The following is a 27,075-nucleotide window of genomic DNA, read 5'->3' as shown; positions in this document are numbered from 1 at the left end:
GTCACTTATCGCACAACATCCTAGCAACATTGTGTTCTGACGTCACAGGAGAGACCTTTTTCATGTTAGGCAATACAAAGGTAACGCGTCTCTCAGCGAAAATATTATTTTTTCTTTGTATTTATGCTAATGGAACCTAACCTAACAGGCCTAACCTAACCACGTAGGCATTCCTCGTCTGACGTCAATATTCAAGGTTGCAAGATGGTTGTGCGTAAAGGAAGAGCATTAACAAATTTCGAAAGAAATATGGTTCCGACCCGAATGGGTGTCACTTATCGCACAACACCCTAGCAACATTGTGTTCTGACGTCACAGGAGAGACCTTTTTCATGTTAGGCAATACAAAGGTAACGCGTCTCTTAGCGAAAATATTATTCTTTCTTTGTATTTATGCTAATGGAACCTAACCTAACAGGCCTAACCTAACCACGTAGGCATTCCTCGTCTGACGTCAATGTTCAAGGTTGCAAGAGTGTTGTGCGTAAAGGAAGAGCATTAACGAATTGCGAAAGAAAGATAGTTCCGAATTGCGAAAGGAAGATGGTTCCGAATTGCTGTTTATGGACAATGAACGTGGTAAATCGCAAGGTTATTTCACAAGTTCTACACGTAAATGCGACGTATTAGCATAATTTCAAATAGGGGCACGAAAGTAGATATTTTCCGGTGAACGAGGTTGCACCACTGCATAAATCGACAAAAACACTCTCAGAACGCCCCCTAAACCAGTGTGCTATCACGGCCATAATGTGTTACAGATTCGAAACAACAAGTAACAGTAAGTACTCGTAAATAGAGAAAATAAACATTATCTTAGTTAGAAATGCATTATTTCGCCTTAAGAAATGTTCCGCAACACGTTAGCAATGTAAAGAAGTCCGAAATATATGATTCGTAGGTGTTTTGCCCATACGATAATAGTACCAACTTGATAAAGAATTTGTAGTTTCAAAATCAAAAATCACATTACACAGATTACCAGTATGTAAAAGGGTGCACTTTTAGCTATTGATTAAAGAAATTCTTACATGGCACTGGTAACATATGGAACATGTCTCGTTTCTGTAAACCTACAACTCTGATAAAATTGCAAATTCATGTTATATATTTACGAAACCAGAAATTTGCTGTGGTCAATATCCGATGGGAACAGTCTTGACATATAATTCGAGATTAGGTAGTCTGACAATGACAGAAATCATATAAATACATGAATGGCATTGTTCAATGGCACTTAGTCTTTCAATATTCTCATACTTCATTTGAAGGAAACTATATTTACATATAAACGTAAATCATTAATTCAAATAAAGGTATAAAAGAGCCTAACTGCATATGTATTGACAAAAACAATCTTTTCAATTTCTAATAAACGTTTTCGCTACCATTTTACTTGCAAGTCAGGCAACGCATGGTACATGAATATTGCTTTCCACTGTCTATTGCATATTTTATAAAATTAAATATGGAAATGCATCTTCTTGCCGTCAATGAAAATTGTATGTATTGCTTACCTTCGCCTCCATCGGAACACTTGGGTATTTCACCTTCTACATCTTCTTGTCCATCCATGCCTGGAGTGGTTGCTTCGACTGGCTCAATGTATCGTCATTGTACAAAAAGCATTCGAAATTGCAATTTTCATTTGCCTCTCCATCCACATTTGTATGTCATAATTTTTGCCACAACTTAGATTCACTTTTTTTCCGTCATTCTCTTCTGAGTAATGCTAATCGCAAATCAATCTATGTGGTACCCAATGATATTCACACGTTTGATTTCATATTGCCAGTACATTTTAATAGGTCTGGAATTGTTTCCGTACCGTAGGAATTACAGTCATAATACAGGTTAGATTGTGAATATTCTGATACAAAAAACTAACTTTTTTACATACATATTGATCTCAACTAAATTTAAAATATTAATTCGATCTCTTTCTCTTGTACCGATAAGCATACGTCTAGTACAGTGGGATGCCGAAGTATTGTTCAGGAATACTGCCGTTCAACAGGCCAATACGACATTAATGATCAATTACACATTCCAATATCTACCAGTAGCTTGGGATTTGCGGATTTCGAGTTGTTATTAAAATACGATAAGACATGGAATTAGGGGTGTGCGGGATCCCAAAAAGTCGGGACCGGGATCCCAACTTCGGGAAATGACTTCCCGAGCAGTCGGGAAATACCGAATAGTCATTTTAAAAAGTTGTTAATGGACATTTCCACTTTGACATGAAAAACGTTTTAAATCCATTCATTTTACAGATAATGACACAAACATGAGATGTGCAAAATATCTCGGCGATATTTGTTTCGGTTCTCGAGAAACACGCCTTCAAACACCGCTGAAATTCACCTCCTACGTCACGGATTTGAAAACGTCCTCTCCACAGACAGGAGGTCCTCTGACGTCATCACTTAGAAATGCGTGCAGGCGGGGCTTCTGCTCGTCCCGTCAACTTAGCATGAGTCGCGGAAGCGACAGAAAATTCACTTGTTACTGTGTGAAACAAGTATCTTACAACTTCCAGTGCAAAAATCTGTGCTCCATTTCTTGGAGATGAATTATGCCCTAGCAGTCTTTACTATAATTCAGCCACTCGGTAGAGGGTTGTTTTCCCATTAGGGTGACAAAGCAAACCTTGTAACAGTCAATGGCTGAACACGTGAACAGCCTTGTTCATTGCGAATACATAGGTTAGTTCTGACTGGCAAGAACTTAATATTATAGGAATGCCTTTTCTGGAATTACAGTTATTTTCGTCATAATATTTTCTTCACAAATTTTAAGATAATACTTTTAGAACACACTGGTTTACTTGCCAATTTCTGCAATATAAGAGGTGATACGGTATAAAAAGGTACGGTGAGTTTTTAAATTTCCTGCAGTAAATGACAGTTTTCTTCAGTTAATATATATATTGCAAATTTTTGTATTTAGCCTACTTTTACGTCGCTTTTCCGTTCACTTTGTTTAACCGCAACGATGAGAACGCATGGTTAATTTATTATAATTTATTTATTAATTATCATCTCTAACATCACATTTCTTCCCACTTTTGGCTAATCGCTACAATGAAGATGAATAACTACAAGCTGTATTCGAAGTCGGGGTGCAGGAGTACATCCCCCCCCCCACACACACTACTACCAACTGCACAATCTAAGTATCACCCAACCTGCCATGATAAGAGACGAACTTTTTCTTCTGTCCCATCTCATTTCAAAAACATTCACTTGTCCCATCTCCTTTTATGAGACGAGACGGAACATGCCTCGTCTCGTGAGCAACACTAACATTAACAATAGAAGCATCCTCCTAGCTGTCCCCAAAGTCTCGAGCAAACATCCTCCCATGTAACAATTTCCAGTTCAATGAAATGTCAATCACAAGGAAACAGTCATGCCCAGTTCGAGAGTCAAACCTGGAACATGCGACTTCCTGAGATAAATCATGAATTTTGTGTATAATAATTACAATGCCAGTTCATTCCTGGTAATTCTGAATCAGCAGTTTGGTTTGCATATATAAGCAGGATAATATTTAGTTTTCGAGGGCTGTACCGTCGAAACGAGGAGTCAAAAATAATAATAATAATAATAATAAAAAATTAAGAAAGGTTTTTTTTTGTATTTATAATGATAAGCCTGCATACGTTGTTAATTCTATATTTTTCTAGACTTGAGACGAGAACGAGAATTGCCCTCCCAAACCGAGACGGATGTTTATAAATTGAGACGAGACTGTCAATGAGACATTTACAAATAAACACGAGACAGACATTTACAACGCTCAACGAGAACGAGACCAAGGCTGCCATGTCTCGTCTCGATAGGCTCCTTAGTGGTGAAGTTGTGAACCAACCAATTAATGCATTCGGGGTAACGAGATGACGCGGCTTTTCTCGCAGTACAAAATTCAAAATAATTATATCGTACCATTTCAGTATGGGATATTGTTATGGGCGTATATATAGTTCACGGGGGGGAGGGATGGATCAACTTTTGGTATGATTAGGGTTGCTTTATTTCGTAAGTGAAAATGCAGGACACTGCTGACCGGAAGCTTGTTGGGGAGCATGGGGGGAGGGGATGTTGGACCCGACAAAGTTGTGTGTTTGTAGTCACGAAGTATTGATACTTTTCTGTTCATCTTCTGTCACTACGTTTTTAAGAACCAAATTTCTTTAATATGATTCGAGGGGAAAAAAATAACTGATTTGATAGTCTCAATGCAGTTTCTTATCGCAGAAATTCCGAAACTATCAGGAAATTGCAGATATTGGTCTGCAGTCTCATCTGGTGTGTGGAATTACGAAATTTCCTTCCCATCCGTATCCCGTCCTATACGTCTCTAATTTAAGAGAATGAAATAAGTCCGAAGGAATTTTTTATGAACAAGCGGATAGAACAAGGAAACTGGTAATTTTAGTGAACCAAAAAAGAGAGGGGTTGGACTCGTTGAATCCCCCTTAAATACGCCCATGGTTATACACATTATTTCCTTGTAATAATTATACATAAACTAAGTACAGATATGTACTGTGCAACTAATGTAATCTTCTCAGTGTGTTTTCTCTTATCTGCACAAAAATGTTTGATCATAATTTGCGCAACAGAAATGGAACACAAACTGAAATTGCTTTATGGAAAAGAAAGTTAAATAGGCTTTATAAATAAAGTTAAGAATGTGAAAACTCCTATTTTGCACTACATAGGTTACGGTAAATATTGATAAATATAAGTTTAAAAAATATTTTTGAGTGTCTGGTCAGCAACCAATTTTATAAGCCATATTTTTCGCATGGCCTGAGAACACACGCAGCTGAACTCTTTCATTTATCTTGCACGTGAGCAGCACGGATATTTCATAGATTTTCGATTCGATTCGATTTAGTTTATTTTACTTCGCGTTTTGTGCCTCGTGGCTAATTTGCGAAGATGGGGATGAGTGATGAAAGGATGAAATTGATGGATGGACATTCACAAACAACCAAGCCCGACCGGGATTCGAACCCGGGACCCTTGGCGTCGCAGCGCGATGTGCTAACCACTCGGCCACAGGGTCGGGCGGATATTTCATAGAAGAATGATCATTACAAAGCATAGCTTTCCTTTCTCCTATCGCTCCTTCTTCCATTATTTAAATCGGTACAGATTTGTAAAACTGCTGCACGTGTTCGCTCACCGTGGGCTACCGCTACCCATCTGGAACTGGAAGCTCGAAGCAGACGACAAACGAGCTCTCCCTAAGGAGTGACGTAGTAACATGGCGGCGGCGTGTTTTCAGCGCAACGCTAGCCTCCCAACTTTGGAAGTCTCGTTTCTGCCTTAAACTGGACGCAGAGAAACGCGAGAACTTGCAGAGGTCATTTTTCCAGGGTGTAGTTTTTAAAATTGTTGTAAAAAAAATTGAGTGGAAATGTCCATTCTCGACGTTTCCTGCATTGCAAGTGTCTGGAACTTATCGGAAATTGTTAGTTTTTATTCCAGAAATGCAAAAACAATCACTTAAGTTGAAAATAACGTGTAGAATTCGAGATTTTTAGAGCTTCAGGAAATTTGGAACATTTCCCGTCCCGACCTTGTTGGGAAATGGCGAATTTTTCCCGTCCCGATGTCGGGATTAAAAATAAATTCCCGTCCAGACCAAAAAAATTGTCCCGCACACCCCTATATGGAATATTATTCACGATTGACATTGAAACAAGGGCGTGCCAAGAAGGGGTGAACATTTGAACTGTCCTCGAAATTTTGTTTTAAGGTGTTTTGGTTTTCCTACGGATCGTGTTAAAAATGTAAACATAAACATTGGTAACGTCTTCGCCCGGTTCCCTAAGAACTTCCGGTTTACACCAGTCCCCGTTGTTTCAAGTACAGATTCACCGGCATACGAAGTAAGAAATGAGCACTTGTTTTCATCAGTTGTGCGAGGATAGTCCAGAAAGATATTTGTTAGTCTTTCCATAAAGGAGTGGTCTTGTTGAATCCTTTGGATGATGAAAGTCAGTGTAGATTATTGAAGGGGAAAAAAACGTGATTATGTGGCCGCCAGTTGTAGCCTACATGCAGACATGCAACACGCACGAAGAAAGAACTCAAAACGTACAAAAGTTTAGATATATTCAATTGTAAATGGAAAAACGAGGGAAATGAAACTGCTTTAAAACTGGTGATTTTGGGCCCGTTCCGAAAGTCGCACAAGTTTAACGCGTTAAACAAATTATGGTAACTGGCTGACCCACAAGTGCTTCCATGTGTTTCAGGAGATTCATTATGCAGTCCCAAATGTTGCATTCCGTGCATGAACGAGATTCACCAAACTCACGGGCCAGGAGGCTGGTTTGTTTCATGAGAATCGTTTGCTCCTTGCAGACAAAGCGCGTGCTGATGGATTCAAACTGCACTAGTTCGGAAAATGTATTATAATCTTAACAGAGACTGATATGAAGCAACGTGCACAAGATGAGTATGCCTTGACCGTTCTTAGAAAGTGATTAAAATGAGTAACAGTGTCCACAGTAGAGTTTATTTTTGCCATAAGGACATTCCTTCTGCTGACGCCATGTGGAAACTTTCTCTAAACAAAACGCTGCACCTGCGCTGTCGCTTAGTGTGTCCCATAAGTCTGTAAAATAACTGGTTTCACCATATTCATGAGCCCAGTTATTTTCGTTGAATGCATTCATTTCGTTAAGATTTTCGGAACGCACCCATTGTTATAACACAATCAATGTACGCTGAAGTGAATCCTTGCCAACAAATCTGTAGAAGTAATGACATATTCAAATGCTGGTAAATAAAATTTGTGTGCTATGAACTTCGCCTTTGCACCTGGGGAATTTAGGGAAAACCTATGATAAGACATGCCACTTTTAATTGCACTAATTTACTTCAAGCAGTACAAGAGCTTTCAGACTGAAGCGTCTCTGTCTCCAGCAACATTGGAATTTCACACGGAAGCGACAAGCGACACAGAAGCATTCAATCTAAAGCAAAAGCGTTCACTACACATGCTCAGACAACAGACTGAGGCGACACGATAAAACAATACAGTCCGAGCGACAAACGACACTTGCAACTTTGTCACGTACAACACATGTACAACTTTTTTTAAGGTTAGCTGATAATCCAGAAATGGCATATACTGTTAATTTCAAACAAATTCAAAAGCTGACCGGAGATGCATGTGGCGTGAACTTTGTCAAGAATCAGTCGACAGAAAATTTAGAAATTTAAACAACTCTGCATCAACATGCCGAAAATTAATTAATTCATTTTTATTGCATTTTTAAACTCTTCCATGGCAACACTGTTGCAGCTGGTGGGCTCACTGCAGGTGCTCGCTGTCACCTAATGACCTTGTAGAAAGAGGGTTGTAACAGGCAGGTGGTATCGACCCAACACACAACAGGTTTAGAAGATGAACAGAAAGCAACATGTCATTTGACCTAACTGGGTAGCTTTTAAATTATAGACTGGAAATGGTGGAATGAAATTGTTGAAGTGTGTTCCAAACCCACGAAAATATGAAGTTGGATGTGGTGCGAGAATATGTGTCAACTTACTGCGAAGGTGAATTATGTTTCTAAAGCAGTGGCAGAATCTTCCATTATGAATGTAGATAAGCATCATACTTTATATGTGTAAATAACACATTGGGTTTGTTTTTAAATTCGTTTTATGCACAGAAAGGCTAGTCAGGACTGGACCTACAGTTTAAAGTGGAGTCTGAACAACAATGTGCCTCCACCGGGTATTGACCTCGTGACTCCTTGATTACAATGTGATGATGTCATACCACTATGCCATCGGGAAGGTTTGCGTATAAATACATATATACTAGGGATGTCCGTTGATTGACTGATTGATTTGGTTATTATTCGTTGCTTTCTGCTACGTTTGGATAATTGCGACAATGATGAAAAATGGTGAGTAGATGAAATTCTTGAACGGCCACACACAAAGAACTCCTATGACCTGGCCTGGTTTCGAACCCATGGGACCCGGCGTTTTAGCACGTTATGCTAACCACTTCACACGCAGCTCAGCCCAAGTGTCTGGATTTCGGGTTGTGGATGTATGAATTCTAGACCAATTAACTATTAAACCAATCATTTCGACAGCTCTTATCACTAATGAAATGAAACATTTCAGGCAAAAAATACAAGTATTTATGGCTATATAACATTTCAAATCCATTGCAAACACTATAAAAAAGAAAGTTCCCTATGCATGTAGCACCGTGCCATGAAGACACAGTTAAAGGATGTTAGAGTAGGGTCCTACACATTCTCGATCTTGGTCCTTTTGGAGGCGACATGATCAGTACCACGCTCTGGCCACCTTTACCGCCCCCCAAAAAAAAGTGCCCATTGATTTGAGGCTGGGTGAGCCGCTTTATGTGGAGACGAGGCTGGGGAAATTCCGAACTTAGATCGCCCACCACGAGAATAGAACTCGGGTCTCTCATGTGGCAGTCAAGATGCCATACCGATTTATTTTTCAAAGTACCCTAAGTGGCATTTTTTCCCACACAAACCACAAATCTCAAATCTCGACTTGTTCATTGAGGACAGACAATCACAAACATCCATGTTCGAACCGAGATTCGAACCCGAGATCCCTGGTGTCATAGTACGCTGCACTCACCACTTGCCGCAGGGATCGACAAACTAGACCACCGTGGATCTTGCGAACACTATAAAACATTAGAAATCCTGTATCAACGTCCATCTGTTTTCCGCAGCTATTATTGTTTATTTCTGACATTTTCCTTCCTGCCACCAGATCGCTAGGCCAGTCTCCATGGAGGAAGAAACTGGAAGTGAGTTGGGTCCGCCGCTGTGGTCAAATTCCAAGAATCACCTCCGAAATGCCATGTTTCGCAGAGTGCTGTCCAAACTTTCAGAGAAATTTGTAACTATTAGTGAACCTCCACGGGTGACGTCAGCCACGGGAAATCTCGAGAATCAACAGGCACAGAAAATAGATTCTCATTTCTTCTGCATTTGGCAAATAAAACTTTTAAAAATAGCATGTTCTGGTATATACAAGGGCTGATATTTTAGTAGTGGCAACTGGTTATTTTCTAGACAAATAGCATACATACATGGTTTCAAGTTTTACAGGCCTTCGATATGGTTCCCAGCGTTGCATACAATGTAGTTGCCAGCAATGTGGAAGCCGTTGGCACGGCCTACTCTGTTGATAGTGTGAAGAGAGCGATCTACTGCCAGAAAAATGTCTCGAACTGTTCGGAAGCGAATCCCACGAAGTGGTTCCTTCATCTTAGGGATTAGGTCGAAGTCGCAGGGACTTAAATCCGAAGAGTAGGGAGGGTGGTAGAGCACTTCCCATCCCCAGCGAATGAACAAATCAGCCACAGCTCCTGGATTGTCATGCAGAATGATGGATGGGTTATGCATAAAGTGTCGCAGTTTTCCTCTCAAACCAGCATGCAGGTTGTTTTGCACTGTTGTGCTGTGCAACCTCTAGCATATTCAATTTTTAACCAGCTCTGCTGCTCCTGCTTCGTAAACATCGTGACTGCACACCACGACCGCTCACTCACAACTGCTCTGTTCTTGTTGTCACTACGCACAGGCATGGAGTGGGAAGAGTGAGTTCATTTGCTCTGGTATGCATGTAAGTAACCTTTGGTATAAACGACATTGCCTGGCTCCGTTGCACGGCATCACTATACCATGGTTGTCACTACTATAAAATCAGTGTTTTGTGTGTGTGTGTGTGTGTGTGTGGGTGTGTGTGTGTGTGTGTATACCGTGCGTCCATTTCGATCTGCAGCCGAGAGATCGGGAGAAGCGTGGCGGGCGGCGCTGACGGAGATGCCGACATTTGCGGCCTGTAATGCCCGCTTATTTTTATAGACATATGCAGACATTTATATAAATATTGCAAAACGAGCACTAACCTGTGTTATAACACGCAAAAGTTCTTCTGTAATTCATCCAAGTTCTGCTCTTATATACACAAATAAATACGCTATAGAAACGATGTTAAGAGCCACAGATAATAAAGCATTTTAATCATAGTTTTGACCAGTAACGTCCTGTTTAAGTTTATATCCTTGAAAGAGTTTTGTGGCCATGGGAATCGTTTGGAGGTTTCGAATGTGCAACACTGTATCAGGATTACACTGCAGACGAAACCGATAAAAGTGAATGGTTTTCGTGAGCTTCCTTGCAATCCGAAATATCCGAGCTCGAGTTTTTTGTTCCTTCGCGACTAGATGAAGACAGAGTTGTAAATATAGTGGCGAGCAATGTAAACCAAGAGCGTGTTAATTTCGTACTGTGCGCAAGAGTGTTATTCTTGGTTACTTGCAGTTACTTGTTTGTGTTATTGTAGTGTGTATGTGTGACGTGTCAGTGAGACGATTGGAATGCCAGCCGCAAGATTCATGTTAGAACAAAGATTTTTTATGTATGACACGTACGTGAAAACAAACTCGTGTCGAGACGTGTGTAGGTAATTTGTACAGAAATTCCCATGCGTTTCAACTCAACACAGAGATACGGTTAGACATCTTGTCCTTAAATTACGAGAAACTGTATCGTTAAATTTTAAAACACCTAAGCAAAAACGACGGATTCTAACCGAAGCAAAACTCGATGATATTTGGTGCAGCGTTAGAACGTTCTCCAAACAAACCTCTACGCCGTGTTTCACAAGAGGTGGGCGTGTCAAAATCATCGACACATACAGTCACTAAGCTACTAAAATTAAAACCATACTCTTATAACACAGGTTAGTGCTCGTTTTGCAATATTTATATAAATGTCTGCATATGTCCATAAAAATAAGCGGGCATTTCAGGCCGCAAATGTCGGCATCTCCGTCAGCACCGCCCGCCACGCTTCTCCCGATCTCTCGGCTGCAGATCGAAATGGACGCACGGTATATATATATAATGGATAAAAGCAAGGAGGGCCAAAAGGGCTAAGTAAAAATCAAAGAAGGTAAAAGGAAACACTCACCGGACAGTAGAAAAATTCAAAATTGTCGCTAATTTCATAGCATCATCGGTGTGAGGAGAAATACTATTTTGAATTTTTCTACTGTCCGGTGAGTGTTTCCTTTTATCTTCTTTGATTTATATATATATAAGTTCCAGTTCCGTCTATTTCCGTCCATTCGCAAGAAAAGACCTGGGATGTTGTCTGGAAATGTCATTCTTCTCCATGACAATGCCCGCCCTCACACGGCCAATGTGACAACAACAACTCTGGTCGACATGCGCTGGGAAGTTCTGCCCCATCCCCCCTACAGTTCGGATTTAGCCCCCAGTGATTATTATTTGTTTGCACCCCTTAAAGACCATCTGGGAGGGAAGAAATTCACGACAGACGAAGCACTGCGGAGCGATGTCCTCCAGTGGCTACGACAACAACCAAGTTCTTTCTACGCCAAAGGAATTCGAGAGCTGCCAGAACGATGGCAACGGTGCCTCGGCACGCACGGAAAATACTTTAAAAAACTGACATAGTTTGGTGTTTCTTCTGCTACCTATTTCCTCTGCAGAAATAAAAGTCCCGGTCAACATTGAACGAGCCTTGTGTGTGTGTGTGTGTATATATATATGGCTCAGTCGGTAATGCATCTGACTACCATGCTAAAGGTCCCGGGTTCGATCCCCGGCCGGTTCACATCCGGGAACTTTTCTAACGTTGGAAGCGGCCCCGGCGCCCACCCAGCATCGAATAACATGGGTACCTGGGGGAAACCCTAGGGAATAAAGGCGGTCAGGGGCATGGTGCTGATCACATCACCCCCATTCACAACCGCATCAAGAAAGTGTGGGGCGTTACCCCCACACCTCCTATACACCTTCATGGCATGGTGCTAAGCACAGGGGAACACTTTACCTATATATGTATATAGGGTGGTCCAAAAGTTGCAGTACAGCCTATTATTTCAGAAGTTATACACCAATGTAAATTGGGTATGAGGGACAACCTTTTGGGGCATAACACAACAATGGCTATCATTTTGAAATCCGCCATTTTGAATTGCCGTCCATTTTTTTAAATAGGAAGGGGGTCATGTGGAGTATCAAAACACATTAAAATTTTGCCAGGAATTCATTTCTGGAATCAGATTTCACATAACTGTTACGGTGTAGGCGTTATTGGCATCCAAATTTGACACTGGAGGGCTAAATGATGTGTTCAATATGCAGACCGTCCAGTCACGTAATCCAATCAGCAGATACTCGCAGAAGTACTTCTGGTGCGATTTCACTGCAACACAGCGTAATTCTTTGTTGCAGATGGTGAACATCACAAATTTTCTCTGCATAAACTAGTTGCTTCAAATGCCCTCCCCCCAAATAAAGTCCATAGGTGTGAGGTCGGGTGATCTTGGTTGCCATTCCACTGGACCACACAGACCAATCCATTGCCCAGGCAACTGGACATCAAGCCACTGACGAACAATTAGCCCATAGCGTGGCGGAGCACAATCTTGTTGGAAAAACGAAGGGAATGTACCATCTTCATTTAAAAGGAAAGACAGTGTCTCTCAGCATTTCCAAGTACCGCTCGGAATTAAGGGTTCCATCGATGAAGATTGGTCCAACCACACGGGTGCCCCACACCACACCATGATTTTAACATCTCCAACAACATTGGATGGGTCAATCCAGTGCGGATTTTCATCACACCAATATCGGTGATTCTGGCGGTTCACTTCGCCACTGACATAAAACATTGCCTCGTCACTGAACAGGATACTCTGTGGGAATGTAGGGTTGTTCTGATGTTGACGTAATGCCCACGTACAGAACTCAACATGTCTGTCTGTTCCTTTTCCTATACAATAAACTTCATTTGAGCTTCCTAGGCCAAATAGAAGAGGAGTTACTGCAGATTTAGGATAGCTGAACAGCCTCAGAAAGGACAATTTCTTCAAACTTTGACCTTGAATAATTTGACAATTACAAGATGCACGAGACTCAAAATTTTCAGTTAGTGCCTTCCATGCATAGTTTCACGTCACCAAAGTTCATGAAAATCTGAGATGGTCAGGTTGTGGGCTGTGTTGATTTCGTATGGAATGACTCAATGAACACCGAGTTGTGAAGTAATTTGTGGTGCCCACTGACTTACACGATATGGTTAACACATATTCTGAATTCATCAACAGGAAAGGGGAGGGGGGGTGGCAGGTCTTCCTATTCCATATTTACCTCACTTATCTCAGAATTTCTTGCTTGAATTGCATCATTGTTGACCCACGTCTGTTTCATAAATGATTTTTTCTCCATATAAGCAACAATACCTGCAAAATTTCAGGAGCATAGAGAAAACATTTAGGGGCCCCAACACGTCAGGTCTCTCTCCCCTCTGCATGATGGAGGGGGGAGAGGGCACTATACCACTGCACATATTAAAATGGCCATTTGTTGTTTCTTGTTGCAGAAATTCAATAACAGAACACTTGCACTCTTGCGTTCAGAGGTCAACTGAAGTTATAACAAGAGCATTTTTCAGGTGTCTTAGTTCCGAAGCTAGCAATCGAGTTACAATGTATGCCCTCCCCCCCCCCCCTTTCATGCCTTCATGGACCCTCTCTAGCGCATAATGTGTATATTTGCTGTGGAATTCATATTCAGTAGGTCTCTCTCTCTCTGAAACTTGAACAAGATGATGCTATTTGGGCTCTTCAGTTCTGGAAAGGAATGTATTTTTTAAGTTTTGGCAAGATTGTGAACAAGATGCTTTGATTCTGTAACTACCAAAGGATACACCACAGTTTGCTGAAGATAGAAAGGAATTATTTTTCTTTAAATGCAGAAAACACAATTTCAGTGTGCATACTTAATTGTAAGATTAATCTCTATGAAAGTGGGGGGGGTCTCCTCCCTGTCTCACTACAGAGGGGATAATGTTCCCCTGTTTCACCAGCACTGTAGTTTATAACTCTTGAGAACACATGCATAAGATGTGCCAAAAATGGTGGGAAAGTAAGCATTAAATGAGACTTAATTATTATTATTAATAGTATGTTTCTATATCAGTCTTTTTAGAACCACTCTACACATGTTATTCATTTAAAGAACAAAAAAGGTCATAATGAATAAATGCATAAAACTTCATTTTCATCAATACAAAATTACATTCCACATTTGACAATAAAACCCTCAAAGATGCAAAACTTTTTATTTTTCATAAGGAACTGTTTTTCGAATGCACAGATTATTCATATCCCCTGAAATAAGAAATGAGTTTAAAAAGTAGTAAACTTAGAAAACATGAACACAAGTATTTTATTCTCTGCATATTTGGCCATTGCATTTGCATGTAGAAAAATAGTTGCTGTTTAATGGTGACATCAACTCTCACACGAAAATCCATTTCGAAACAAAGAAATTCACGCACCTCTCGCACACAAAAATACTCATGAATGTAGAAACCCCTTACACATGTTGCAATCAAATCAACATTATTCCAAATATGAATAGGACGAACACTGTCCAATATCTTGCTGAACTACGGAACTTCAGTTTTTAAAAAGTACTTTGCAATTCTCAGTGTTATCACATTCACCATATTAACTACCTTAAAATTGTGCACCTGGAACACAGTTCTTGGCAATATTTCAAACCACAAAAATGTTGTTCCTTTTTTTTTTTTTTTTTTTTTTTTTTCAGGATTTGTTGTCCTGAAAGACAAACTGAACACAGACTGAAAGTAGCAAAAACTAGCGACATGAAAATGCAGGATGTTTATTTTTGGACTGATTCATAGGCCTACATTTAACTGATTTTGATATACATCGTTGTTTTGGCAAAAAAACCTGATAGGGAATTGTAAATCCCTTAGATAAATTACACTGGTACATAAATACTTTTCACCTCTTGATGAGGAGGAACAAACTTACAAGATCTGATATCATTACAAGAAAAGATAACTTCAAAACTAAAGGATGAAAATAAATACTGGAATTGGTTTAAATCTCTGAAATTAGCCCATTTTTTTGTTATTTTTTTGTATTTTTGTAACATTTTCTATCAAAATTCCATATTCTAAAATATTATATTTCTTCAAAATTTCAAATTCCAAAACCAAACGACGAAAGACACAACCTGAAAGTTGAAGCTGACATCTTTCTGAGGTATATTCAAGGAAAGGAAGATGATCAGGATCTTGTTTTTAAGATGTTAATGGCAGCATGACATAAAATACCAACTTCTAATGGGTTTTTAAATTGTTGTCAGTGACTATTTTCTAAATTACACCTCCCATTAGTAGGATGATCTTTTTTTTCCCCCCCAAATCAAAAAATGTTCCGGTATTCTTCAGCATGTACTCTCCAGTCTTGTCACAGATCTAGGAATTCTAGTAGTATTTTTAGTCAATTCTTCCCTTGAAAAACTAAATTGGAGTTATGAAGAAAGAAAATTACTAGAGAGAAATGTAACGGACATATATTTAAAATAAAAAAGGAAATTCATTTTTACACAAATATATATAATTGTGTGACTTTAAAAAAAAAAATATTCCCGTATCAATTTTGACAACTCACTGTCAGCATTCACAGATTAATGCGAGTGACAGTGAGCGACTTACCAAAATTGATATACGAATAAAATCATTTTTTGCTAAAGTCACATGGAATTATTATATATATGTGTGTGTAAGAGTTTTTGTCAACAGTGTTTGTGATACAAATTTTAAAAAAAGGCATGTATGTGTGTGTAAGAGATATGTAAAATCAACTCGAGATAAGAAGAAAACTCTTCATAAGTTGTTTGCTAAGGTGACTCAAGCAAAAATCATGCGAAATTAATCATTAAAACTGCTACATATGTATTTACATTCCTTTCATTAACATAATGGCTTATTAGATATTATTTTCAGCTATGAAAAAAAATAAAAAAAGATTCCGGAATGGCATACCATTGCATACCACCAGGAAAAAAGCATTGATAGGATGTACTGTTATCATATACAAAATAAAAGCATTGTTACTGGTAGGAAATATAAGTTGCATGGTTTGACAAAAATACCATGGAAGTACTGAAATGTTGCCAATTAAAGAAATATGGTGCTTGTGTACGTAATATGTGGAGTTGTATTGTTTTGAAGCATTTTACCTATCTGCATTATGACATACTTTCTGCAAAAATTCCTGAAGAAGCTTCCCATTCGTTGAGATACTTACATCTTTGAAAATAATCTGTGTATCCAGCGATTTTGGAAATAATATTATGAATAGGAACATTCGTTGCTTAGTGGATTCACTTTATTTACTCAACATTTTGACGTATCACGTATACATCTTTCTCAGAGACAAAGAATAAAATGGAATGTAACAACGGACACTACCAGTACACATTTAGATATTACTAGTACGTGTGTGTGTGTGTGAATAAAAATGGTCCATCTATGGCAGGCCTCGTCAACCTGTCATATTTGTGAATGAACGCTGCAGACTGTGAACTGCAGAACGAACAGCGGTACCGTAGCATTGTAAAGAGGGAGGGAGTTGGAAACTTCTGGTTATCTTACTCCTGAGTGACAGTAAAAGGCAGCATTGTAATCATGGCAGAAGATAGGAAGGGTACCTTCTCCATCAGTATTTTTTACCTCTCAACGCAAGCAGCTCCCCTATTCTGCAGCCGCAGCTGCTTACTGGCCTTGAGGTAGAGTAAGTTTGCAATGTAACAGATTGCTCACTGGGCTCCACAAGCAAGATGCTCAAGTCTGATGTACGAGATATCTTCTAATGCAGATAAAATGAAGTACAGCAGTACAACATTTACGTAAAAATTAATTGCTGACTCTGCTATCAAAAACACTCTGAATTGTACTTCTAATTGCCATTGTTGTCTATTACCTTTTGTACCTGATATTTGTATCCTGAGAAAGAAGTATATGCAGTACTTGGAAACGTTTCAGCAGATCAAAGAATATTACCCACTAAATTTCTCAGATACATCGGAACCAGCAAACAGGCAACTTGACCCCTAACTCTTAAACAGGGGGGGGGGGGCTCAAGATAGTTTTTATCCCCCTCCCATTACACACTTAAAAAATGAGGGTACGTCTTTTACTATTTATATTTGCTTTTGAAGAAAATCTCAGAAAAAAAAATGCGCTAGTTAAATAAACATGACTCCAAGTTTATGATAATAGGAAGAAGTGCACGACACCAAGATCGCTAAAATAAAAATTGCAGTCAGGTCTCTGCAAATCAAGCGTAAAGTGGAATTATCTCCACAGAAATTCACTGCTTCTATTTCCAATTTATGGAAGTCTGCCAAGTGTATTTGTGTGTAACAATAAACACAAAGGAGGAGGGGGGGGGGGGGGTATGCAGGTTGCTTGGTGGCCTGGAAATAGGAGGTTGTTCAGATTTCAGAACAAATTGAGGAATTTAAAAAAAAATGTACACTGCTAGAACAATGAGGGAAATAGAAAGGATGAAGTCATGCAAAGATCATTTGAAGGGGCAATGATACAAGTAGATAGAATTACTCCTCATGGATTTTAAGACGATGTAAGAAATTACCATGAAGCTTTTCGCTTAGATGACAGTTCTTTAAAGAGAATCCTTCTAGTACCTTTAAAGAAAAAAAAAAGTGAGTATTCAACACAAATGTGCCAAACCGTTCCAAGGAATTGAAAGTGAATTTCTTGAGGAACTGTAAACCAAGAGATGGAAATTGAGAGAATCCTGCAGAACCACTACCAGATACGAGACAAGTTGCTTTTAACTCAGTCATCTGCCACATGTAAACATGTAAAGGCTATTTGAAATGAAAAGGAAAAGTGCAGAGGACAAGGATGTTATTTCACATGTGAATTTCTGTCACCCACAGTTTCAAAAGAGACTTTGCAACACTTTTCTTGAAACAATAAAGGAAGTGGAAGAGCACGGTTGTGTTTCGCAGAAAAGGCTGTATTCTGAAGCTTTAAATTGCTCCCCAGAAGTGCAAACATACCTGAAAGTTCCTGTTAATAATATTATTTGTAATTGATCAAGAACTATAATTAGCATAAGGTCCATAATTTTAAGATAGTTAATAAGAAACTCTTGAATTGAAAACTGTGCATTCTTCAACAAAAAATAAATTCCTCTCAACATGTGTCTCCTATCTTTCTCAACATTTCCTTAGCTTCCTTTATCTGAGCCTCTATCCGCTCCCTCATTGCAGATGTCCCTGTTTGCTGAAGCTTGAAGGTGAGACTCTCAACATTCGCATGGTATCCTGCAATGTTGTGGAACACTCGGACATGCTTGTCGCCAGCAGTGAGAATGTACTTTCCAAGAGAGTCAAAGGCGACGCATGTGATTGGCACTGAAAGAAAACCGAAAAAGCTTGGTTTCATTTTGTTACGTTAGTATTAAATAAAAGAACAAGTCTCTGCCAAGACTATCAGATAATTCTGTCAAGTCAATCGGTATTCTTTAAAAAGTTTACATTGCTTGCTTCTCTGCCTCTTTGTCTAATTATGAAGATGAATGACGAATACCTGAAATGGATGCAAGCACAAAAGAGCAACCATCTCCAGGCTGGGACTTGAACCAGACCTTTGGTGATAAGATTGCAAGTCAAGCACTCAAATCACTCATTGCAACACAATCAGAAAACTCTACTAAGAAAATCAGCCTCCCCTGCATTGTCATCTTGTAATCAGCCCGGGTTTGATACCCGATGGAGGCACATAGTTGTTTGGATCCCACTTTAAACTGAAGGTCCAGTCCTGATTAACCTTCTGTGCATAAAGTGGACTTAAAACTCAAAATCAACCAATCAATCAATCTACTAAGAAAATCAGATTATTTTACGAAAAGAATCAAGTCATTTTTACAAGAGAATTACCTATATCTGCCAAGACACTTGGATGATTCTGTCACAATATGCAGATGATTCTGTTACGATAATCAGAAAAAGATAATTCTGCTAGAACCCGGTGATAGTTCAATTTTACATTTTTCAGGGGATCAAATACTTCAAATGTGGGAAAAAGTAAAATCTGGGGAACATTTAAATCTGGTTCTACTGCATCAGACTGTTCTATCAAGAGAATCATAATTCTGTCAAGACAATTAGGTAATTCTCCAAGGACGCAATCAGAACAGATAATTCTGCTGAGTCAACAAGTTCTGCCAGAAGTTCATGCTATCTCTACCATGACAACTAGCAGAATTAGTTCAACTTTGCTGGTTCTCCTTTGTTCTTACAGAATGTAAGGAAACAGTACCACAACCTCAAAATCTTTTTATTACACATGTACCTTATTTTTTATAGCTAACAAAGAAGAAAAAGTATTAAATGTGTTGTAGCAAAATGACTACTTACATGAATGGATATCTTCAATAGTTCCCATATTCTTTCCAGTTTGGACGGAATACAGCGACAGAGAAGCTCCAGTCGATATAGCCACGACGAGGCCATCGGGTGATATGGCAATGCATGACGGATCCCCATTGTGGTAGTAATTCCCAGTCATCAGCAAATGAGGATCCTCTCCCTTCTCGTACTCAACTAAAAGATTTCAAAGGTCATAAAGAAAACAGTATTACAAAGCTACAAACTGCGAAGAACTTATTCTGTTTACATATATGCATAGAATTCATGGCCTCTTGCAGCCACTCGAAGTCCCACTTAACTGAGCTGAACTTAAGAGGCACTTTGCATGCTGCACCATGATTTTCCAATCTTGCCTTTGTTAAGTGGAACTTTCTTCTGGGTGCCACATGACCTTGCAACAGAAACTGGAGAAAGAATTATTTTCAATCATATTTTGTTTTTGTCTATGGGCATACAATACCAAAGCAAGCAGCAGTGTATAGACAGTGCCTGTATATGTCTGCTTTTAATTTCAAAGTAGTCCAGTAAAATCTCGTTAATCTGGAGTAATGGAGGGGATAAGTTGACCGGTTTCATGAAAGTCTGGATTAACTGAATTAGTAGAAGAACAGTAGAAAGTGCATTAAAACTCTGTTTATAGGAACAAAACACGTTAATTATGGTGTATATAAAGGGCATAGGCCTAAATACACTATACAGTACAGTACAAAGTCTGCAGGAAACAGAATTTCATCAGTGTTTCACTGCCTTTTCTTTGGGTAGTTCTCTTGTTGACTTCTAGCCACATTTAAAACCTTGCATTCTGCTTTTCTTTTTGGCTGCCTGTCCGGATTAGGCAAAGTCCAGCTTATCGGGGTCTGGATTAATGAGGTTTTACTGTATATTGTTTTGTAGCTTCGAAAATATATTTGAAAACGAAATACTGATTAAAATAAATTGAATTCAGTGATCCAAGAAATAGGTAATGTATGTGCACTTGCCGTTAATGCCAATGAATTAAATTACACTTACAAAATTTTAAAATAACTTTCATCTAATTCTATTAAGATAATGTAGAAAAGAATATTCATTTGCAATACATTCTGAATTAGGGTTCGTACAACCTGTTTGCTTGTAACTTTTCTTCAAGACTGACACAAATGAAAACGAAGTTCACTGGTTTAAAAATAAAAAAAACTTCCCCTTACATTATTTTTCAGTTAGAAAATGTCACATTTTGTTATTAAACACAGTGACCAAAATTTATCAAATTCAAGTTGGATTTTTAAAAATACAGTACAAGTGTCACAAATCTTAGATGGTGTTAAAATACAGACAAAGATATGTGGAAACAACATTCCCTTGTGTATGAAATACCCATTCCCTCTTTAAGCCATTGGAAAATATTTGGATTTCCAATACTGACAATCTTATTCATTTCTTTGCCAGGCAGACAAGAGGTAGTTGGGGAGAGGGGGGGGGGGGTAACTTCTCACCAAAAATGCAAGGTATGATGCATATTTATAGTAGTAGAACCTTGTAAAAACAGGCAGGCCACCAAAAAAGATGGAATTAGCCACTTGAAAAGGCACTACAAAATTAAAATTGGCCGCAACATGGACTTATTAATTTTCTTATATAGAAAATATCGTGAGGTTCACTGCAATTATTCTAAGCAGGGACAGAGCATACATGCTGACACATGTGTGGCTCAAACGAAATTCCTGTACTCGATTGCCAATAGAGTAGGGGCTGTGATGTACAGAATGTTATTTTTACTTTTGACTGATTGTTGTGAGAAGCTAAAAAAAGGTAAAGAAATTAGAAACAATGGAAACTTGTTTACGGTAATTCTTGTACATTATTGAGGAGAAATGACGGAGAACATTTCTCCTCAATAATGTTCGCACGGCTGTCAATTGTCGGTGGGATTTAAAAAATGGGAGGAATATTATTGTTATGTATTCGTTGGTAAGAAAAGACCTCATCTTCTTTTCATTTCTTTGTCCGTAATTTCCTCATCCTGCCATCGATAATATAAACTATCCATTGCGTTAAAGGTACGAAGAATAATTTATAAAATAACCGATTATGTGCAAGAGAATTACGAAATTATACAGAAATATGTCTTATTATGAGAAAATTGTTGAAATACGTTGTAAAAACACGAAATTGGCAAAATGTGTCAAAATATGCCTCATCAAGATTGTCTATTTTGGCTAATTTTCATTAGATACGTAAATATCTCACTGCAGTATTTGATTCGATGCCAAATAAAAAATATGTTATAACAAAGTACCGGTCCCAAATTATGATCATTCAATCTATCTTTTCCCAACTGAACAAAAACCCGACAGGCAAAATTTGGGTGATGGCATGTTGTTCCTTGCTTGAGTCAGTTACTGCGTAATCTGCCTGTTCTTTGTGCCAGATATTGGGCCCTTTTCTGACTTGTTCTTGTGCCAGCAGTGGACTGTCTTTTACTTCACTGTATTTTTACCCTTAAAAAGATATCAATATAGGGAAAAGAGGCAGTCCATTGGGCCAACTTTTCCAACTATTTTATAACAGTTGCCTATTTTGTTCAAATTAATATTTCTCATTTGATGTATTATATGAGGGATTCAGAGCACAAGTTGACAGTTTTGAGAAAAAGGCACATTTAGATAACTTAGTCCTATGTTTAGCTGTTGGAGCACAAACACTATGAGCAAGAATTTGAAACTTAGGAGATACTTACTTCTAGCACTGAAATGTTGATACTTGACAGTTCTAAGTTATACATGTAACTCCGTTTCCATGAAAGTGGAGTTACGCCACTTGTGCTCTGAACCCCTCACATAATACTTGCTAATTTTAGACGTAAGCATGTAACATGTTTCACAGAGCTAATGAATGTATAACCTACATTACGAAACTTACTTCTACCAAATCATTTTTATCCATTGTGTTTCAATTTATTAGTTCTCTAATTTACTTCATGTGCACACATAATTTGTACACTTCTCATGATTAATCGAAAAAAGTTAGAAGAGCAACATTAACATAAAACAATGAAAATTCATTAATACTAATAATGTGTACATTACTTTTAATGACAATAATGATGAAAATTACACTGATAACAATAACATTGTGGTTAACTCAAAGATAATTTGTTTTCCATGTTGCTTATATGAGTATTTGCTTTTCCTGTCCGACAGAAATTCAAATAAATCTGTGCCTATGATTGTTCTTCCCAATTATTTGAAACTTGCAATGCCTGTGTGAAATAATATGCAAAACAGACAATTATACCCACTATAAAAGTGTATTAGGCTTGAAACAACATGAAACAAATTTAAAAGGAAAATATGCACACTACTGATCAAAATAACTTACTCTTGGTGTCGAACACTTTCCACGAGCCATCTTTGGAAACCGTTGCCATCCTTGAGGAATCGTCATTGAAGGCAAAACTGTAAACACCAGATGAGTGGCTCTTCAGCTCAAATGCCCTCTGGATTTTGACAAAGTCTCCAGACCGGCTGAACATCACTTCCCAGACTTTCACATCTGGTGTAAACCCTGGAGAAAAAGAAAAAAAATCCACAAGGAAATATTTCTTGCTTCTGTTTTTTACATTATGCAAAAGTGGCATCAAGATTTTCAAATTTATTGAATTTCAAAACTTGTACTCTGCATGGCTCATAACTAGTCTTGGACAATATATCGTCTACAGGATATATCACAATATTGAAAAAATATCAAGCAGGGGATATCAACTAGATGATATATCATCATGATATTTTGGCGATATATCATCACAATATTTTGACAATATATGAAGATGATATATTGCCAATATTATGATATGAAGATGATATATTGCCAATATTATGATACAGAAAAAGTATCATATTGCATCCTCTGTGACAATATTTTCTTGATGATATATTGCGATATCAAATTTCCAATATCATCCATCCCTACTCATAACAGGCTTAACAGATCACTAGAAGCAAAGAAGTAGGACACACTGTCCCAAAATGTAGGACACAAATTCTTCACAGTAAACCATACATATATCGGGCCTCTCAGATGGCATAGTGGTAATGCTGTTACCTTGTAATCAAGGGGTCCTGGGTTCGATACCTGGTAGAGTCACATTGCACAATGGTGCGGATCCAACCATTTGCGATTAGCTTACTGTGCATGGGCTCATACTTTGAAATACTATATATTATTCTGAGATATTAGCAAATAATGTGAAACTATCTCATTTTTAGTTTAAAAATAATGTATTTTTAGATAAATTCTTGAGTAGAAAGTTATAATAAAAAACATTCAATATGTTCTCTAAAAATGTCAGGTTTGGCCCAAAATATATTTATAAAACTATAAACACCTAAAATCTTTGAAACCTTTCACAGGATGTGTGTGAAAATTATCAACGCTTGACCATCAGTGTTTCCAACCATTGGAATGCAAAACTCGCTAACCAGCATGGACTTTTCTCAGGAACAAGGAATTTACGAGCCAAACTATTACAGGCAAGGGGGAAAAGATGGCAGGGAAATTGGCCACTGTTCCAATGAATACTTGCACATGAGTAAAAACAGAAGTGTTGACCTCTTCAAACAGAGTAGCTGCATTTCAATAGTGACAAGAAATTTTTGATTTTAAGTTGGGGAAGATTTGTTGGCTATCAGGTTATGGTTTATGACTGCATCGGTAGTGGTCTACAGTTCAAGTTGAAATTGTGTCGGGGAGTTCAAAAAAATTAGGTTCCTTGGTGCACAAAATTTATCTAGAGGCAAATTTCGTGTATTAGCACTTAATTGGTTTTCCTACCCTTGCTTTGGTAGTTTAAACCACCAAATAATAGGTTTTATTGAATTATTCAACTACTCTCTTTAATTTATGAAAAAATCAAACTTTCATTTTAAGAGTGAAAATTATTTTAGGTCATTTTAAAATCATTTAAGGTCATTCTGTAGGTCACTTTTTTATATATATATTTTAGGTCCAACTTCCAAGCCCTATCGATCCTTAGAAATACTCAGTATCTTACACTGTATAAAAACTTGGGCCTGCATACAAACCACTGACAAAGAGAACAATAACTTACCAGAGGCAGCAACAAAACGTCCGCATGGAGAGACTTTTGCACACATGGTGTTAATCAGGTACGTGTCCACCTGAGCAAGGTGCTCACCCTTAATATCACAAAGGACCAAGTCAGTCTTATTGGAGCATGACATGATGTACTTTCCCGAGATGGCGATTCCAAGGCCCACCACATCAGTTTCATGTTGCTGTGAAAAATAGAAATTCACACAAAATTTTCATTTTCCATTATCTAAGGCATCAGATACCACAAACCACATACAAATGTCGCAAATTTATACTGAAAGCATTATGTAATAAGTGCAGGTCATTCCACAAAAAAATTCACACAAATTCTACTTCACCATGTAAGATTTTGGTGAAATTTGGTGAGTTTACAAATACCACCATGGAATGAAACATCCTCAAATCTTAGGCTGATATGGCAACTGTTTTTCTTATTTTTTAATTTCGGACTCTTCAATTTGTCAAATTTTACTGAAAAATGAGCACACTAGATTTACAGCAGAAGCCTGATTTTACGTTCTTCAGGTAAACAAGGAAAGAATACTTAAAAATGCAGGAAAATGTCATATCTGGGGAATTTTTTATTCCATGTCGCTGTAATAGGACTATGAAAATTGTCTGTATAATGCAGGGAAGTGTAAAAACAGGGAATGAAAATCAGGATTCCACTGTAATAAAATTACAAACAAAGAAATTGAGCTAGAAATCGGGGAAATGTCTCAATCCAAATATTTATAAAATATTTTCAAAATCAATATTTATATTTTTTTGAAAAGGTTTTTTTTTTTCTTAAAAAAAATTAAAGAAAATTGTTCATTGATCATCCACTTCATTTTGGGCTCATGATGCAAACATCTGTTATAAGAGGGATAACAATAAGAATAAAAATAACAACATGAACATACCTTAGAGAATGTCATAGCTTTGGTAATGGTCCCAATACCTCCCTCCGGTTTCTTCCCCACTCTATATACCTCCATGGTGTTCTCCTGCGCTTTGTGAATGATGAACGCTTTAGTGTCTGGGCTCCACTTTATTAGTGTTCCGTGATCATACTCTATGTTGACCCTAATCGACGTTCGTCCCTTCTGGGAGAGATCCTTTACCGTCCAGATAAACACGGCTCGGTCTGAAACAACATTGTCACTTCCCAGGTAGTTGAAATGCATACTAATATTTTTAACTTACATAATCCACAATAAAGAAATTTAAAACTTTAAAGTTGCATCATGTCAAAATAAATTACCCAAATAGTTATGGACATGAAAAGAATTAATGAAGTGCTTGGAAAAATAAATTTAAATTGTGGACAACTACATGCATAAAGAAGTGTTAGAGAAGAAAGAGTTTGGTTTGGTTTGAGTTGGTGTTTTAAGTCCACTTTATGCACAGTAAGGCTAATCGGGACTGGACCTATAGTTTAAAGTGGGATCCGAACCACTTGTGCCTCCACCGGGTATCGAACCCGGGACCCCTTGATTACAAGGCAATGACGCTACCACTGCACCATGGGGGAGACCCTAGAGAAGAAAGAGTGAAAATGTAGATTGTAATAGAGGAAAGTCAAGATAGTGGTGTGTTTCAAGCAAAACAATGCTTATTAGGATGGTCTTCAGTTACATGGGGATTTGTATTTCCCTAGGTCTTACTTACCCTCTTAAATTGTTCTTCTATGGATCTACTTTTTGCATTAAAATTTCAGAGCAGTAGGTTTATATTTAGGGGCAACTCAACATCATATATTGTTTTTAAATTGGATAAATTTTGACATTAATGTTATTTTTTGTAGATTGAAGATATTTAACAGCATAATCTTTCCAGAAGGATTATATAGTCCTTAGTCTATAGTTTTTAACAAGATTTTGATGAGTGTCCAGCCTTGAGTGTTTTCATTTTATGATTAGGGTAATGAGAGTGGCGCAGTTCCACAACTTGAAAAATGTACTGCTTCTGGTTTTTTGATGCGATAAGTGCTGTGTTGAACTTTCACCACTGTGTTTCTTATCTACAGGGTGGCGCATATTGTATCTACCAATAGAATTTGGCAAACCTGTCGGAACGCAGATGCGCATGCACAGAAGTTTTGCATGCTTAGGCAGCTGCAAGTCTCGCAATTAGTCTGCCATGGAACGTTGGCCAGTTCAGACACAAATCGTTGCAGTAGAGGCGTTCATCCGAATGGATCCCATTCAGGAGACTCAGTAGGTACTGCACTGGGAAGCATCAGGGCACCTGAGAATCTGCCTCCTTCGACCTGAAGACGTCTGTTTCTGCACGCTGCCATTGGCACTCTATTGTGTGACCCATCTTATCATGTTGTGACACTCTGGCACTGGTTGATGGCGACCCTCATTGGGCCTTCATGGCAATGTCTCCTGAATGGGACCCGTTTGGATGAACGCCTCTACTGCCACGATTTGTGTCTGAACCGGCCAACATTTCATGGCAGACTAACTGCGAGACTTGCAACTGCCTAAGCATGGGAAACTTCTGCACATGCACACCGACAGGGTTGCCAACTTCTATTGGTACATACAATATGCACCACCCTATAGAAGAGAGACCTGCAGTAAAAAATGGCTACTCTTTGCTGGGATTCAAGAGCTAGGTTGCCAATTTAATGAA

General features: G+C 38.3%; 2 protein-coding genes across 4 annotated transcripts in view; both read right to left on the bottom strand.

Annotated features, from left to right (window-relative positions):
• Rbpn-5 (Rab GTPase-binding effector protein rabaptin-5) overlaps nt 1-1,754 on the bottom strand; it is a 90,388-nt gene extending 88,634 nt beyond the window's left edge. For 2 of the 3 annotated variants that reach the window (XM_083123420.1, XM_083123421.1), the window contains exon 1: nt 1,518-1,754. In XM_083123420.1, the coding sequence (XP_082979546.1) occupies nt 1,518-1,575 (58 nt within the window). In that variant the 5' untranslated portion in view covers nt 1,576-1,754. The remainder of the gene's footprint in view (nt 1-1,517) is intronic. The other variant, XM_083123422.1, reaches the window with a different exon arrangement.
• A 12,358-nt stretch (nt 1,755-14,112) lies between these two features.
• LOC145988523 (transducin beta-like protein 2) overlaps nt 14,113-27,075 on the bottom strand; it is a 70,886-nt gene continuing 57,923 nt past the window's right edge. The window contains exons 3-7 of the mRNA XM_083123419.1: nt 25,356-25,579; nt 24,446-24,632; nt 22,717-22,902; nt 19,345-19,530; nt 14,113-18,339 (exon numbers count right to left, since the gene is read on the bottom strand). Coding sequence (XP_082979545.1) covers nt 18,119-18,339; nt 19,345-19,530; nt 22,717-22,902; nt 24,446-24,632; nt 25,356-25,579 — 1,004 coding nt within the window. The 3' untranslated portion in view covers nt 14,113-18,118. The remainder of the gene's footprint in view (nt 18,340-19,344; nt 19,531-22,716; nt 22,903-24,445; nt 24,633-25,355; nt 25,580-27,075) is intronic.

Source organism: Lepisma saccharinum, chromosome 6, assembly GCF_977018435.1.
Source record: "Lepisma saccharinum chromosome 6, izLepSacc3.1, whole genome shotgun sequence".
In the NCBI taxonomy this organism is placed as follows: Eukaryota; Metazoa; Arthropoda; class Insecta; order Zygentoma; family Lepismatidae; genus Lepisma; species Lepisma saccharinum.
Note: the sequence above shows the minus strand (reverse complement) of the source record. Positions and strands in the feature narration are given on the sequence as shown.